Here is a 15,161-nt window from a genome sequence, read left to right as displayed (position 1 = left end):
AGTTTCACTTTCATATATAGCTTCTTTACTTGCAACGGAATAATAACTCAAGAAATCATACCTTTGAAGTGGAATTTACATGTAAGTGGAATTAACATATCAATGGCAACCGAAGAAGTCTTCTCTTTGTGAATATTATTATTGCCTTGATGGATAAATGTTGCATACCTTAATAATATTCTTACCAGTGCATCCTCAGGCAACTTATTTAATTCGTATTTCTCGATGCTGAATTCTCTTCCATATTTAAAAGTATACCTTGTTAATTTTATATTATCATTAAATATTTCATTTAATGAAATGGATCTTGAAATCTATATGTTTTACATACCTGAGTTTGATGAAGAAGCCATTGTAATGTAATTATTTTGTATATATTGATTTCTCTCTTCTTTTCTTTCTTTGCGAAGACACCCAATATCTTTCATGATGGATCATTATGATATCTTCAATTTATAGGCAGAGAGAGGACCAATATACATATATTATTTCCGTGCATCCATCATGCATCGGTTATAATAATTATTATTATTTACATCTGTTACTAATAATAATTATTATAATATATATATAGATGAGTTTTACTTAATTAGTAACTTTCCATGGCATAAAGTTACATTTAGTTTTACGTTATTTTATTTTAAATTTTAAGACCAATTATTAATTAGATAATAATAATTAATTATCTACATATCCAACAATGATGACTTTGCTTCCTAGTGCACCACAATGAAGGAGATTCAACTTAAGTTCCTCCCATTTGTATATCACTTACATAAATGTCATCCAAGATGAGTAAGTAACTATCTCGACCAAGATGCTCATTGATAAGTGGCCAACAATCAATGTTCGTACATGGCTCCCTGGTCAAAATCATTGCTATTTCTTTGGTGATCATGTTGCTATTGAAATCGCGCGCTAAAAGATGAAGCATTCAACCATATTTGATATTGGAAATATTGGTGCACCCAAGGGTGTTGATCTTGAGAACCAGGATTGTCTTCTCAAAGTGTTCATCACCTCGTATGACAATATTTATTGAATTGTTGCTGTTGAAGGAGCTTTATGATTTGGTTTTCGTTTTCAATTCTCTTCCTATATATAACCTCCTCACTCAGAATAGCAACGTATCATGGTTTGGATCCATGGAATCCATCATCCTCCACCTAGAGGCCATAAAAGCAGTACCCCTCTTGACTAGGTACGTAATTCAACAAGCAAGTCATCTCTGTGAACTCTACTAGGATGGTCTGGCGGCTGCTCGTTGATTGGATGATGTTGTTGATGTTGACTAAAGGATGAAAGAAGTTGCTCATCTTCTTCTTCTTCTTTTCTGCTTCATCTTCTTCGCTTGGCTCCCACTAGTCCAGGATTCTCTTGAGTAGGCTGGCGACGTCTCACATCCTTCAACGCACTCTGCCACATCAGGCTGCTTGAGCGCGCAATAACTACCATCCATGAGGAAGGAATTGAATTTCTCTAGCTATTTAGCTAATTAGCTAGCTGCTTTGGGTGTATATATATATATATTATATATATGCACACTGCTGACTCTCTAGCTAGCTATTTTTGAATTTCTCTTCTTCTTAATTTGCAATGATCTGTATATAAAGGTCCCAAGCTAGGAACGTAGCGTAAAGCTTTACGTGTTTTCTCAATTGTTCTTTAATTGATGCTGGCTAACATATCAATTAATGCATGCACAGCATATATATACCTGTACTTATTCATATATATATATATATGCGTTACTTGCTGAAGATTTTTGACCTTTTACAAAGTTAGTAGTGTCATGGATGCCTATTTAGCAAGCAACAATATCTTATTATTAATTAATTTTTCACACAACTTTAGTTCTTGCATTGCTTGCTCAGGAGTAATGCTTGATATATACTTAGCTTGGTCTAACTAGTTAATCATAAGGCCGTGAAGTGGAAGGTGGTACATGTTGTAATTTTTATACAACTTTAATAGTTGCATCCTGATTCCTCCAACAATGTATGAAATGCTTAATGATTTGTCGGAAATTGTTTTTCTTGTCTGCAAGAATAAAATTGTGTGAAAATTAAATAATTAGACATTGTTGCTTGTTTGGAAGGCATCCATGAGGTACACACAACTTTGTAAACAGATCCAAGTCTTGTGCAAGTAACGCATATACGCAGACTCGCCGTGAATTAATTGATATGTTGGCCAGCATCAATATAACATAATTAAAGAACATTAATGAGAGAACACGTAAAGCTTTACGCTACCTTTGGACCTTTACTAGCTTGAATGCATAAAAGAAGAGAAACTCGCTAGAGAGTCAGCACTGCGCATCCACCCAGAAGCAGCAAGCAAGATGTCTATGGCAACGGCAGTGCAAATGAGGCACATAGCGATGAAGATCCTGCCGGCTGCCTGAGATGGTGACACAAGGGAATGAAGGCATTCCGCATCTCAAATCATTTGGAGATGATTCCGGACAGCCTTTGGACCATCAATTCCTTTCTTTCTCATGGATGGTAGTTATTCCGCGCTCAAGCAATTGAAGGATGTGGGTGTAGCTGTTGAGGATGTCGACAGCCTACTCAAGAGGATCGTGGAAGCCAAGCGAAGAAGATGACGAAGCAGAAAAGAAGAAGATGAGCAATTTTTCCATGAGGAAGGAATTGATGGCCCAAAGGCTGTCTCGAATCATCTCCAAGTAATTTGAGATGCGGAATGCCTTCATTCCCTTGTGCCACTATCTCAGGCAGCCGGCAGGATCTTCATCGCTATGTGCCTCATTTGCACTGCCGTTGCCAATATATCCAGCTAGCTAACTGCTTTGGAGTTTGGGTGGATGCACAACGCTAAATCTTTAGTTATTTTTGAATTCCTCTTCTTCTTCTTTGTGTATATATGTATGTGCTATGCATTCAAGTAAAGGTCCCAAGGTAGCGTAAAGTTTAATTTGCGTGTTCTTGATCTCATTATTCTTTAATTGATACTGGCTAACATATATATCAATTCATTCACGGCAAGTTCTTGCATTGCTTGCTCAGGAATAAGGCCGTGAAGTGATAATTTTTACAGAACTTCAAACTTTGCCATGTTCCATTTTAGTTACATGCTTTCTTTATCTTGTTCCTCCAACAATTTATGGAATGCTTGATTTGCCATTACCAATGGAGAGTAGATATATTGCTCTAAATTAAACCAAATTTTTGAGTGGAAGTAGTGAAACTAAAATCCAATTTCAATTGATTCGATCAACTAAGAAAAGGATCACTAAATTCAATTTTGTCCAAATTGATATTATACTCCAAGAAGAAGAGTACAAGCTCTTATACCAGCATATATAGTTTATGAAGGCATCTATAGCTCCCGGAACATGATTGAAGTGAATAAGGGTCGAATCTCGATAAAATCGAGGCAATGCCCTCTCTGTAATGGCCAACTACAACTTTCCAATTTACCTCTTCATAGATAATTATAAGACCGATCGTGTGAGACCGTTGGGGTGATAAATTCTATCTTTTACTGAAATGAATGCACCTATCACCCTAAACAAACTAGTTCAAATACACAGACATTAATTTGCATAAAATTAAGCTAAGGGAAAATTTAGATGTGCAAATATAAGCTAATTGAATTGGGACAACTTTTTTTTAAAAAAAAACAAAGTATAGCTACTAAATAATTTTAAATTAGTATAGTTCCTAAATTTAGGGTTATAATTTACATACATATATTTATCTAGTTATTTTCTTATGTTAATTATCTCATTTAATACAATATTTTAATCATTTCACTTAACTTTAGTGGCTTATAAACATGTTGGATTGCAATCTAATCATATTGTTAAAACCACATTAAGATGAACTGATTTGTAAAATTAAACCAACACAATTTTAACCCTAAACATTTAAATCAATCACAAAACTCTCTATTGAGAAAAATAATGGATTTTCAATGCATTGACAACGACATTAAGTGAAAAATCAAGGTGTAATATGTCAAAATTTAATGAAGAATAAATAAACATATATACACACTGCATAATATATTAATATTAACCAGTATAGGAGAGAATCATTATATTATATTTTATGAGTGTCACGTTAATTTTAAAGCTTTACTATTGTGTGTATATCGTGATCTATTAAACCATTGCAAATATCCAAAAGTGAACGAATTCCCCTAGCTCTACTAAATCAATGCATAAAAGAATAACAATAAAAAGAGAGAATAACAAATTAAATAGACGATAAATTAAGGATCTTTAATTTCACCTAGACTTTGTTAATTGGTTCATTCCTAGCATGCTTTACTCCTTGGTGCTTTATGTCGATCACAAACTCCATCAAATCTCACTTGAAATGTTAATAGTCAACAAATCTCACACCTTTCATTTTTAATCACTCCATACAATTCTCAAGAAAATATGGTTACATCTAAAATAACTTTACTAAACAATCATAAAAGTGAATTGGAAGAATGCTTTCATCTCACCCATAATAAAGTTTATATTATGCATTATTTGAGAAAAAAATAAAGGATCGAGTGTATCAATACCTAAATAATTGAAAAAGCTTTTTCATCTTGAACAACTTTAATTTTCTTCTATTTTCTTACAACTGTAACATGGCCATCAGAAATCAATGAGGATATTGACCTATAATTGTTTTCTCTTTGTTTAGTAATATATATTTTACAATGTGTAGATTTATTCTTCAAAAATATAATTCTAAACAATTACATTATTTGTGTTATATATATATAGTCTATTCAAATACTGTATATATGTGGACAGTAACACACAGTAACCCTAGAGAGTACAACATGAATAAATTATATGATAGCTAACAAGAGCGTATATATAGTTCATACCAATCAATTCACTGTTAGCCGTTCTTTCTTCTTCTTCTCTTCTCCTCTGTACCTCTTTCCTCCATTTTTTAAAAGCATTTCAGACTTTCAGAGCTTGAGCTGCCATGGCAGCATTCATCCATGCCCTAATATCACCACACTCTTTGCATTATATTGATTCACGAGAGAGAGAGAGAGAGAGAATTTGTTAAAAGTACTTGTACGAAGGAGTGGTCGATCGCCAATCTCCATGCATAGTTGCTAGGTTTACTGTGTCAAATCTAGCCGATCCCTCAAAAAAACGCCATTTTTGTGGAATGATTAAGCGAACTGTTCGTGCTAGAAGTGTTTTGATTGATTGATCAGGAAGGTCTTTGTTGTTGGGGGAAGAACGGCAACGAAGTGTCGGCGACGAGGGCGGTGACGGGAGTCGGGTATGTGTGGAGCAGCTCCGGGGTGGAGGTGGCGGCGGGGGTGGCAGAGTAAGTGGATGCCTCGCGGGCCAGTTGGGAAGAGGGGAGGTCGCTGGCGGCGCCGTGGTCGTAGAGGATGCCTTTGAAGAGGTGGCCGGCGATGCGGACGGTGGTTTGGTATGCGTACTCTCCGTCGGCGTCGTCGACGGCGCCGACTCGGACGCAGCGGAAAATGGCCTCGGTGTTCAACTTCGGCGGGAAGATCTCGGAGTCGAGGGTTGCTCCTGCAGTTGGAATATAAAAAAAAAAATCCAATTTTTGTATGGTTTAGTCGATCGATTATCGAAATGTTAAGTAAAAGAGAAATTTTGATTGTGTTTGTGATTTTTTTTAAGGGAATAATTAGTTGAGTTTGGGTGATCGGAGTGGGAAGTTCGTCGTAATACCAAATGTTGTGGTGACGGCGGTTGTGGCAGCGGTGGAGGGGACGATTTCGCGGGTTCGCTTGGAGGTTTTGCCGCCGGCGGCTTGATGCTGCTGGCGCTCGCGGCGCCTGGCGGCGGGGACCCACGTGCTCTTGATGTGAGTGGAGCACTTGAAGCCGCGGTTCATGCAGCAGATGCGGCAACGGAGGTGGGCGCAGTCCTTCTTCGCCTTGTTGCCGCAATCCTGACAGCTCTGTTCCCCGCCGCCGTCGATGGCGGCCGAGCCCGCGAGCGGCAGCTCGTGGGGGAAGCCCGAGTACTGCTGCTGCTGCTGCCTGCCACGTAAGCTCGAAACCGCGAGTGTAAGCACTACCTTCCATGTCGTCGCTCCGGCTACTGCCGCCGCGGTCTCCTCCGTAGAGGAAGAAAGCCTCCGTCGACGAGGGCTGCTGTTGACCCCCGCCTCTTCCGAAAGGGAATCCAGCCGCCATGATCTCTTCCTCCGCTTCTCCCACTCCAGATCAGCCTACTAGCTAACACATCAATTGCTAGGCCAGCTTTTCTTCTCTAATCCCCACCGTCGATCACTTCCTCTCTCTCTCTCTCTCTCTCTCTCTCTCTCTCTCGATGCTGTTTTTTTTTTTTTTGTGTCTGAAATGGAAAGCAGCGGCGGCTGCTTCTTCTCTCTCTTTCCAGGAGCTTCGATTTCGAGAGAGTACTAGAGTACAGCAGTTTGGAAGAAAATGAAAGAGGAGGATCAACTGCGCAAGGAGACGGCTTTGTTGCTGCTGCGGCGGCGGCCGCCTCGAGTGGCCATTCAGTCAGCGCTCTGCTGCGCCTTTCTTTCCCTCTCTTTCCACAATCCCCATGCGCCTCTTCTGCTTCCTCTTCTCTTTCTCCCTCTCACTCTCGGCTACCGTGTTGTGTGGGAAGGGAAGCGCACTAATGAATTAATTACCTCGCCGTAATTGTAAATGTAATTGAGCAGTGGATTTCGACGTGAGACGGTAAGGTCAAGTCGCTCTGCTACAGGAAAACGATGGGGCATGGCCATCGCCAGGTCTCCATCATCTTAGAATTTTGGAGGATCGACCAACAATCGAAATAGAAAAATCAAATTTCTTGATACAAAATTCTGTAACTTAGGAATAGTGCATGCAACATTCAACTCGATCACTGTGTTGACGTTGATGAAGAGAAGATGCAACAATGAAGGAGAAGGTGATGGTATCATGCTTATATGGGCATTTTAGGGTTGGTGAGATATGGAGGTGCCCTTTGGAAGAGGAGCATTATGTTTTTAGAGGGTGGTGTGGGGTTAGCTCGCTGTCTCCATCGTGCAATTAAATAGCTGCAAGTTAAGTTGGGGATGGTGTGAGGGACAGATATGGTTAGTGGGGAAGTGATTCAAACAGAACCCTAATTGAAGTATATGGATAGACATCAGACCCTTCACTGATTGGGTCATGAAGATGAGAGCTGTAGTTGTACTTCATTTTTTTTATTTTTAAATGAAATCATTTTTTATAGACGAATCGACAAATAATATAATGTTAACGTAGCCGATTTGAATGGCCATATGGGGATAATACACTGTCAACTAGAGAAATAACAAAAGTTGCAACACAGCAATTGAGCTGAACGGATAATGGAGGCAATAATGCTGAGCTGAGCTGATATGATCGCACAAAGAGATCTAAACCATCACTGCCTTCAGCATGATCTTATCGTTGCTGATTTGAGAAGAAAACCATTGACATAGGGGGAAAGTTATGGAACAATCGGTCAGATATACTCTGGATTGTACTGCATCTTGCATCTGGATTGTTTGAAATTCTCCTTCGTTGCGATGGGTTGAAATGGATGAGCATAAAGTAGATTTGGTGGATGTCGCTGACATATAAAACTAGTGCAATGTCTACCGTTGACCCATCGCGCGCATTGCAAATATACTCTTGATGCACACTAGATCTACTGATAAATTTGGAACGTGCGACAATGGGAATCTTAATCTAGCCAGGAAAATTGACGTGTTGACATATAATAATATAAATAAATTTAGTGTGTTTCTCTAGCATTAAATAGGTGGATAGGCGGAGGCACCGAGAGAGTAGACGAGAGAGAAGGCTCAAATATTAGGACGACGAACCCACAATGAGAATTGTAAGCAGAGGAGTGACTGTTGGAATGCATCCATCTTTAATATAAAATGCTGAAAGGTATTCAAATTCATCGATTCTCTAATATCAAATGCATCTGTTCTAATTCGTCAGAGACATTTATTTCCTCATACTATCACTTTTGAATTGCATACTGAATGTACTTGTATTTAGCTATATGCAACGAATCCACAATATCAAATGTATGAGTTCTTCAACATCTGAAGCACCACTTCATGGAGCTCTCCATTATAGGAGAGCCATGCACCTAAGTCTTGTTCATGTCATGTATGCACATGCAATGTCTACCAATAGCACAACACTATCAAATGTTATGCTCATGATATCGTTTAATATTTCACTGTTATTTATTCTAATGAATACCACAATCAGCAATATCTAAAAAAAAAAAAGGAGAAGATTCAGAAACGACAAAAAAGATTAAGACACAATAATCAAAAGCAACAGATTGAACCCGAGTAACTAACTTTAGGTTTCCACATGCACTTTTTCGCAATCACACTGCCCCCAATTGGCTAATCTAGGGTGGGTTAGGTAGCATCAATGGTTTATGTTGGAAAATTTTAGTTGATTTCCGTATAATTGTTTACTAATAAAATTATCTGTTAATTCTACTGTAATTCCATAATTGATAATCCCACAACAGGCAAAGCAGAGTGCTTATATAATAATCCATTGCAGTCATTCAAACAGCTTAATATTGAAAATATTGTTTAGGAAGCAAATAGAAACTCTCTTGGGAAGCACAAGTAAAACAAAGCACAACATACCATATTCCCAACTTTATTTAGCTAGTAGATATGTTGGGACAACACAGCAAGCGGAGATTAAGAACTTGGAAGTCCTTCATTCATCATCAGTTTGCCTGTGGTGGTGGTGGTGATGATGCTTCTTTTCCCCACCATAGCGGTCACCACCCTGGCCATTTTTTTCAATTAGTCCAACAAAGGGAAGAAATTGTTCGAGGGCAAATACTGACGAGTAGCTTCTTATAAGAGCAAATTTTAAATAGAGCAGAGATAAGCTAGAGATGATACAATGTATTCCATGAGTCTGAAATCAAAAGTTTAACTGTTGCAATGGTGTTAAATGTGTAATATAAAATAGATTTTATCTTAAGCTATTAATGAGCGTGCTATATGATCTACAATTACAAATGGGCGAGACAAGTTTTTTGCTTATGGTCTATTTACCTAGATGAAGGATGCAGAAGATAAATGAGGCAAAGGAGAAGCGGAAAGGGGGAAAGAAAGGAAGTTGGATAAAAGGGTAAAAGGTTCTTTGCTTGAACTATTGATGTACTTGAAATATTTTTCCATTTCTATCTCCTAAACCCTTTCTTAAACTATTAATTCAGATTGGTCAATTTTTTCACAACTACTGAATCCATGGGTCATTTCTCTTAGCAATGGAATACCATCATAAGTCATCTCTTTCATTCTATAATAAGTGGCTAATTAATTGTAAACAGTTAAGTATTTTCTTTGTCTTCTATACCTAAATATCAATCTCAAATTTTCACATTTATTACATACCAACCTATAATTTGGTGTGTCTCATTACCCAACATTTCAAACCTTAAACCAAAGCATGAAGAATGGAATGCATTGCAAATTTTTCCAGTTACAATAATGATTCTTGACTAGCAAGCAAGTCCATTGTCAATCTCCTGAATGGTCCAAGGTATCTAGAAATCCACCTACCATCTTTTGCTTATCTATTCATCTTAGCTGATATAGAAAAACAAATCCCACATACCAGATGAGGCCTCGAATGTTCCTAAATTACTTTCTCTCAGTTAAAGGTTAGAGTTTCAAAGGTCATGATTAAAGTTTACTTTGGAAACTCATTGATTAATACACTCAGTTACACAAGTTGTTGCAGATTTATCCTGGACATGGATAGTGAGTCAATCGTAAAGTGGTTAAGAACACAAAGACTAGACATGTTGGCATGTTATAATGTAAACCCATTGAGAAGAAAATTGGCAGGTTTATTGCTGATTTAAAGATGATTTACATGTATAGGAAATTCAATACCCTCTAACTACCCTAACACTAGTTACATGTTAATCATTATCACATGTGACTTTTAATGTGTCAAGGATACTTAATAAGGTGCAGTTCTTCTCTAACATCCACAACAAGTCCCTAAGAACTACATTGCAGGCATTTACAAGGTAAAGATGTATCATGAAAAAATCATTCTTCAACTCTTATTATTTTCCACTATTGACTTGATGAACTAATAAATAGCTTCTATGGTTGACCAACCACACAAATCCTCATATTTGAATCTACAAGTTAGTTGCAGGAATTTTTAAGGCTTGCAATTTTCATATTGCAAATCAATACCCAATGTCAGTCAATAAGGCAATTTCTAATAAGTACTTTATTTCTATATTGGTATTACAAAGCTTTTCCTTTATTCACTATAGATTTATGTTAATGTAAAATACAATATTAAACAAATTAGCAATTACTCCTAAAAACTTTATCATGGTACATGATTTAAATCTTTATCTAATTTCATCTGTAAAGCAAGTAACTTCTTGTGAAAAGCCTTTTTTTATACTTGGTTGGGCAAATTTATGAATTCCATTTTTATTTTTATCTTTGAAGCTATTTTGTTGCTCATGTCCATTAATTTGTTCGAACAATAAACTCCACCTTAATCTTTCTATTGCCAGAGGCAGTGGTGGAACTATCTGCTGAAATTCTAACATGTATTAACATCTAATTGCACGAGTAAAATCCTTCTAAAGACAACGTTATAGGAGGATTAACCATAGCAAATTCTTTGAAAGCAATCTGATTTTTTGTTAAATTCTAATACATTGATTGATAGGCCAATAAAAATGGAGCCAATGCCAGTGTAAAAGTCGAGGAGTGACATGATTATTGAAGAAAAAGCAATTATGTAGGCAATACAAATTGTGTTGAAAAGGTTATCTGATAGCAGGACTTACATAGCTAGGGCGTCCATATCCTTCGCCTTGATCAGGGTCATAACCAGGATTTCCATAGCTAGGGCGGCCATACTCTTCACCTTGATCATATCTGCTTGGCCTATTATACCTCCCAGTCTCCTCCTCTCCGCCATAGCTCGGCCTTTCATAACTTGGCTTCGAGCCATAGCTATCTTCGCTCTGGTATGACTGCCCACCACCCTGGTACTTGCTTCCAGTTCCATATCCATACCCTTGCTCAGCCCCCTCTTCGCCGTAGGGCTTGGGCTGATCATACCCATACCCGTACTCATCACGTTTGGGTCTCCCACCACTATAACCAGATCCGTACTCAGATGCATCGTCTCGCTTGGGTCTTCCACCACCGTAACCAGATCCATACTCGGATTCTTCATCTCGCTTGGGCTTTCCACCACCGTAACCAGATCCATACTCAGATTCTTCATCTCGCTTGGGTCGTCCACCTCCATAACCAAATCCGTACCCAGATTGTTCTTCACGATTGGGCTTTCCACCTCCGTAACCAGATCCGTACTCCTGATTGCCACCATAGTCATAACCAGGCCTGGGTTCGGGGCGACGGCCTCCGAAGCCACCGTAACCGCCTGATCCACCTTCCACGACCTCCTGCTGGGGCTGGAAGCCATAGGCCGGCTGCGGCTTGGTCTTGGAGTAACCGTAATCTGGCTCCCCGTAGCCTCCGCCTCCGCCTCCGCCTCCGTAAGCCGAGGAGACAGATCCGGAGGAGTACTGCGGCCTGTCGTAGTCTACGCCGGAGGAGGAGATGGAGTAGCAGGTCTCCTCCGACGGCGGAAGCGGGCGGCCATAGGTTAGCGCAAGGTCGTAGCCTCCGCCGTAGGGCGTGGGATCGTACTCGTCGAAGTCGTCCGCGGCTTCGTCTCGTCCTCTCCAAGACATCGTTCGTCTTCTTCTCCTCTGAGGCGTTTGAGATCAGACCTAGATCTGAGAATGAAGCAGAGGGAGACGGATGGTTGACCTCGTTTATATGGTTCCACTTCCCTCTCGAACGCACGTCTGAGTGGGCTGCTGCCACGTAATGAACTGGGCCCCAATTAAGGCCGTGCCCCGGTCCGTTTTCCTTGTATACGCATGGTTTTTCAACTGATCCGAATTTGGGTATTTTGTTGGATCTCAAAAAATTGTAGAACACAGGTTTTTCCACAATGAAATTTGGGTATTTTGTTGGAACTATGTGGTTAGAGAGACAATGTTGATTACGAGATTAAGTAACTCTAAGCATTTTCTATTCATTTATAAAAAATAAGACTAAAAATATTAATTGCTAATAGAGTAAGATTTAAGATAAAAAAATAAGATATATGTAGAGCTAATGAACTTAAATTTGATATGATAAAATTTTATTTATATTTATTTAATATATATATATATAATATCAATTAAATAAATAATTGTAAATTAAAATACATAAATTTGGCATTCAGTCAATCTTATTAATATTAATGAACAGAAATTATAAATAATTTAATAATATTCATAAATAAATTTATGAATAAAATTTATAAACTATATTTATTAATAAATCTATTATTAAATTTATAAATAATTTAAATATTATCAAAATAAATAAAATAAAATTTATAATATCAAACTCGCTAATCAATTATTAATAACTTCAAATTAAAAATTTAATAATATTTAAATTTAATTAAATTCAAATTCATAAAAAAGAAATTAAGTTAATCTTATTAAATAAATTCAAACAATGTAAAATTTGGAAGCTGTGGTCCTGTGGAATTCCTACTGTCCACGTGACTCATTCGAATGTCGGGTTGACGCGAACGATGGCACGAGCCAAATCGTGTGGACGTCGATCGGATTGAGGGATCAACTCCGCCCTCCCACCGCATGGTTCCGCCTTCTTCTTCCGTATCCCACCGCGGCGAAAGCCACCACTCCCTTCCCATCCCCTTCTCCGATCTCCTTGTCCATGGTGTGCTTGAGCTCCACGGCTAGCTGCTTCGCCGGGCGCTTCAAGCGCCGCCACCTCTCCCCCATTCTGTCCTCCACTTCCTTGTGTTGGTATTTTTCCTAATGTTGAGAAATCTCAACGCATGTATCGTCTATCCAATTCTTAAGAAACAACAAGAACAAAATTCGGAAGCGTACCGGAATCCATCGCTAGCAGCCGAGGATGATCTTCCAAAAGGTGCAGAGTTCCTTAGGTTTCCGTAGTTTCTTCTGACGATGGGGATTCAGAAAAATAATTCTGTCGCTCTGCCTTTTGGGGACCATAACCCCTTATAAAGATTGACATATTTCTAATTTGGCCCCTCATCAAATTAGAATTACAAAATGGTATCCACATTTATAATTCATAACAAATATGCCCTTAAGTCAAATTCCAAATAAAATTTAGATCACAAATTTTGACTTAATAATTTTGATGACCATATATATTCATTAATTATATAATTGTCCCATTAGATGCTAACAATCTCCCACTGGACATATATATAATTAAAATGAATGATATATCCTTAGTGTGCACAATATTGTCATCAAATCCGAGGACATTCCTAACAATCTCGTCCATTAGTCATATTAACATAGGATCAAAGCGGTCTTCGTTGTATCAATCACAACTAAACCTATCAATGGTCACATACATCAACATAACTAAATGACATAGATCAATCATGAATTAGTGGCATGAAAATTACATGCAAGGTGATCTGTTCATGTCAATTTTCAACTGGTCCAACTTTAACTTTAGTGAGATCAAACTTTAACTCAATTGTACAAAGTGTAATGAACTGAATGATGCTTTATTACTGATCAGAATAACAAATACATGAGTATCTATAAAACAAACTGAAAGACAATCAAAATTACAAACTCCCACTCAACCTAGAGATCATCCATCTCTAAAACTCCCATACGAGCAGTATGCTCAAGAAAGACATTAGGTGGCAAACCCTTTGTCAGGGGGTCAGCTACCATGGAGTTTGTACCCAAGTGTTCTATAGAAATCTGTCCACTTTGTACCCTTTCCTTCACAACTAGGAACTTGATGTCGATATGCTTTGACTTCGTTGAGCTCCTATTGTTGTTAGAATATAATACAGCTGATTTGTTGTCACAAAATAATTTAAGGGGTCTTTCAATCCCTTCCAGAATACGCAGCTCCGTGACAAGACTCTTCAGCCATATTGCATGATTTGATGCCTCATAACATGCTACAAATTCTGCTGCCATGGTGGAGGAAGCTGTGAGTCCCTGTTTGGAACTCCTCCAAGAAATGGCTCCACCAGCCAACATGAAGACATAGCCCGAAGTGGATCTCAAACTATCTTGGCATCCTCCAAAATCAGAGTCAGAATACCCAATGATCTCAAGACTATCTGACCTCTGATACGTGAGCATGTAACCTCTAGTTCTCTTCAGATATCTCATAACCCTTTTAGCTGCTTTCCAGTGATCCATACCTGGGTTGCTTAAATATCTGCCTAATACGCCAACTATGTACGCAATATCCGGACGCGTACAAACCTGAGCATACATAAGACTTCCAACTGCCGAAGCATATGGAATCTTTTGCATTTCCTGAATTTCAAGATTTCCTTTAGGGCATTGTTTGAGACTAAATTTGTCTCCCTTAGCGACCGGGGTGCTTCCTGGTTTACAATCTTGCATGTCATATCTTTTAAGTACTTTATCGATATAGCCCATTTGTGACAATCTAAGAATACCTCGAGAACGATCCCGATGTATCTGAATTCCTAATACAAATGAGGCCTCACCAAGATCTTTCATCTCGAAATTTCTTGACAAAAAATTCTTGGTTTGGTGCAATAAGCCTATATCATTTGTGGCAAGCAAAATGTCATCCACATATAAAACCAAATATATGTGTTTACTCCCACTGAATTTGTGATACACACAATCATCAATTAAATTCGCTCCAAAACCAAATGAGAGAATTACCTCATGAAATTTATGGTACCACTGACGAGACGCTTGCTTAAGCCCATAGATGGATTTCTTTAATTTGCAAACCATATTCTTTGGATCTCCTGACACAAAGTTTTCTGGTTGCACCATATAGATTGTTTCATCAATGTCTCCATTGAGAAACGCCGTCTTTACATCCATCTGATGTAGCTCCATATCAAAATGTGCAACAAGTGCCATGATTGTCCTAAAAGAGTCTTTGGTTGAAACCGGAGAAAAAGTCTCTTTATAGTCAATCCCATATTTTTGAGTAAAGCCTTTTGCCACAAGACGAGCTTTATACTTTTCCACATTACCTCTTGAATCCCTTTTGGTTTTAAAAATCCATTTACAACCAATAGGTTTC

The 15,161-nt window shown here is 38.3% G+C and overlaps 1 protein-coding gene and 1 pseudogene across 1 annotated transcript; both read right to left on the bottom strand.

Moving 5' to 3' along the window:
• Positions 1-5,089: 5,089 nt before the first annotated feature.
• On the bottom strand, positions 5,090-6,165 carry LOC141822685 (protein SHORT INTERNODES-like; annotated as a pseudogene).
• A 2,317-nt stretch (positions 6,166-8,482) lies between these two features.
• On the bottom strand, positions 8,483-11,804 carry LOC141823244 (uncharacterized). Its single transcript, XM_074710505.1, has 2 exons — positions 10,823-11,804; positions 8,483-8,772 (listed from the first exon to the last, which is right to left on the bottom strand). The coding sequence occupies exons 1-2, from the start codon at positions 11,738-11,740 to the stop codon at positions 8,701-8,703; spliced, it is 990 nt and encodes a 329-aa protein (XP_074566606.1). The 5' UTR covers positions 11,741-11,804; the 3' UTR covers positions 8,483-8,700.
• Between the last annotated feature and the right edge of the window lie 3,357 nt (positions 11,805-15,161).

Source organism: Curcuma longa, chromosome 3 (genome assembly GCF_044706935.1).
Source record: "Curcuma longa cultivar G26 ecotype Majalengka, Jawa Barat chromosome 3, ITB_CL_G26_1.1, whole genome shotgun sequence".
Lineage (NCBI taxonomy): Eukaryota > Viridiplantae > Streptophyta > Magnoliopsida > Zingiberales > Zingiberaceae > Curcuma > Curcuma longa.
This window is presented reverse-complemented; position numbering and strand designations above follow the sequence as displayed.

Excerpts from the sequence above, each read along its gene's own strand:
- LOC141823244 (XM_074710505.1), bottom strand. The coding sequence starts at position 11,740 with ATGTCTTGGAGAGGACGAGACGAAGCCGCGGACGACTTCGACGAGTAC. Across the intron at positions 8,773-10,822 it reads GATATGGACGCCCTAGCTAT|GGTGGTGACCGCTATGGTGG; the intron begins GTAAGTCCTGCT and ends AAAAATGGCCAG.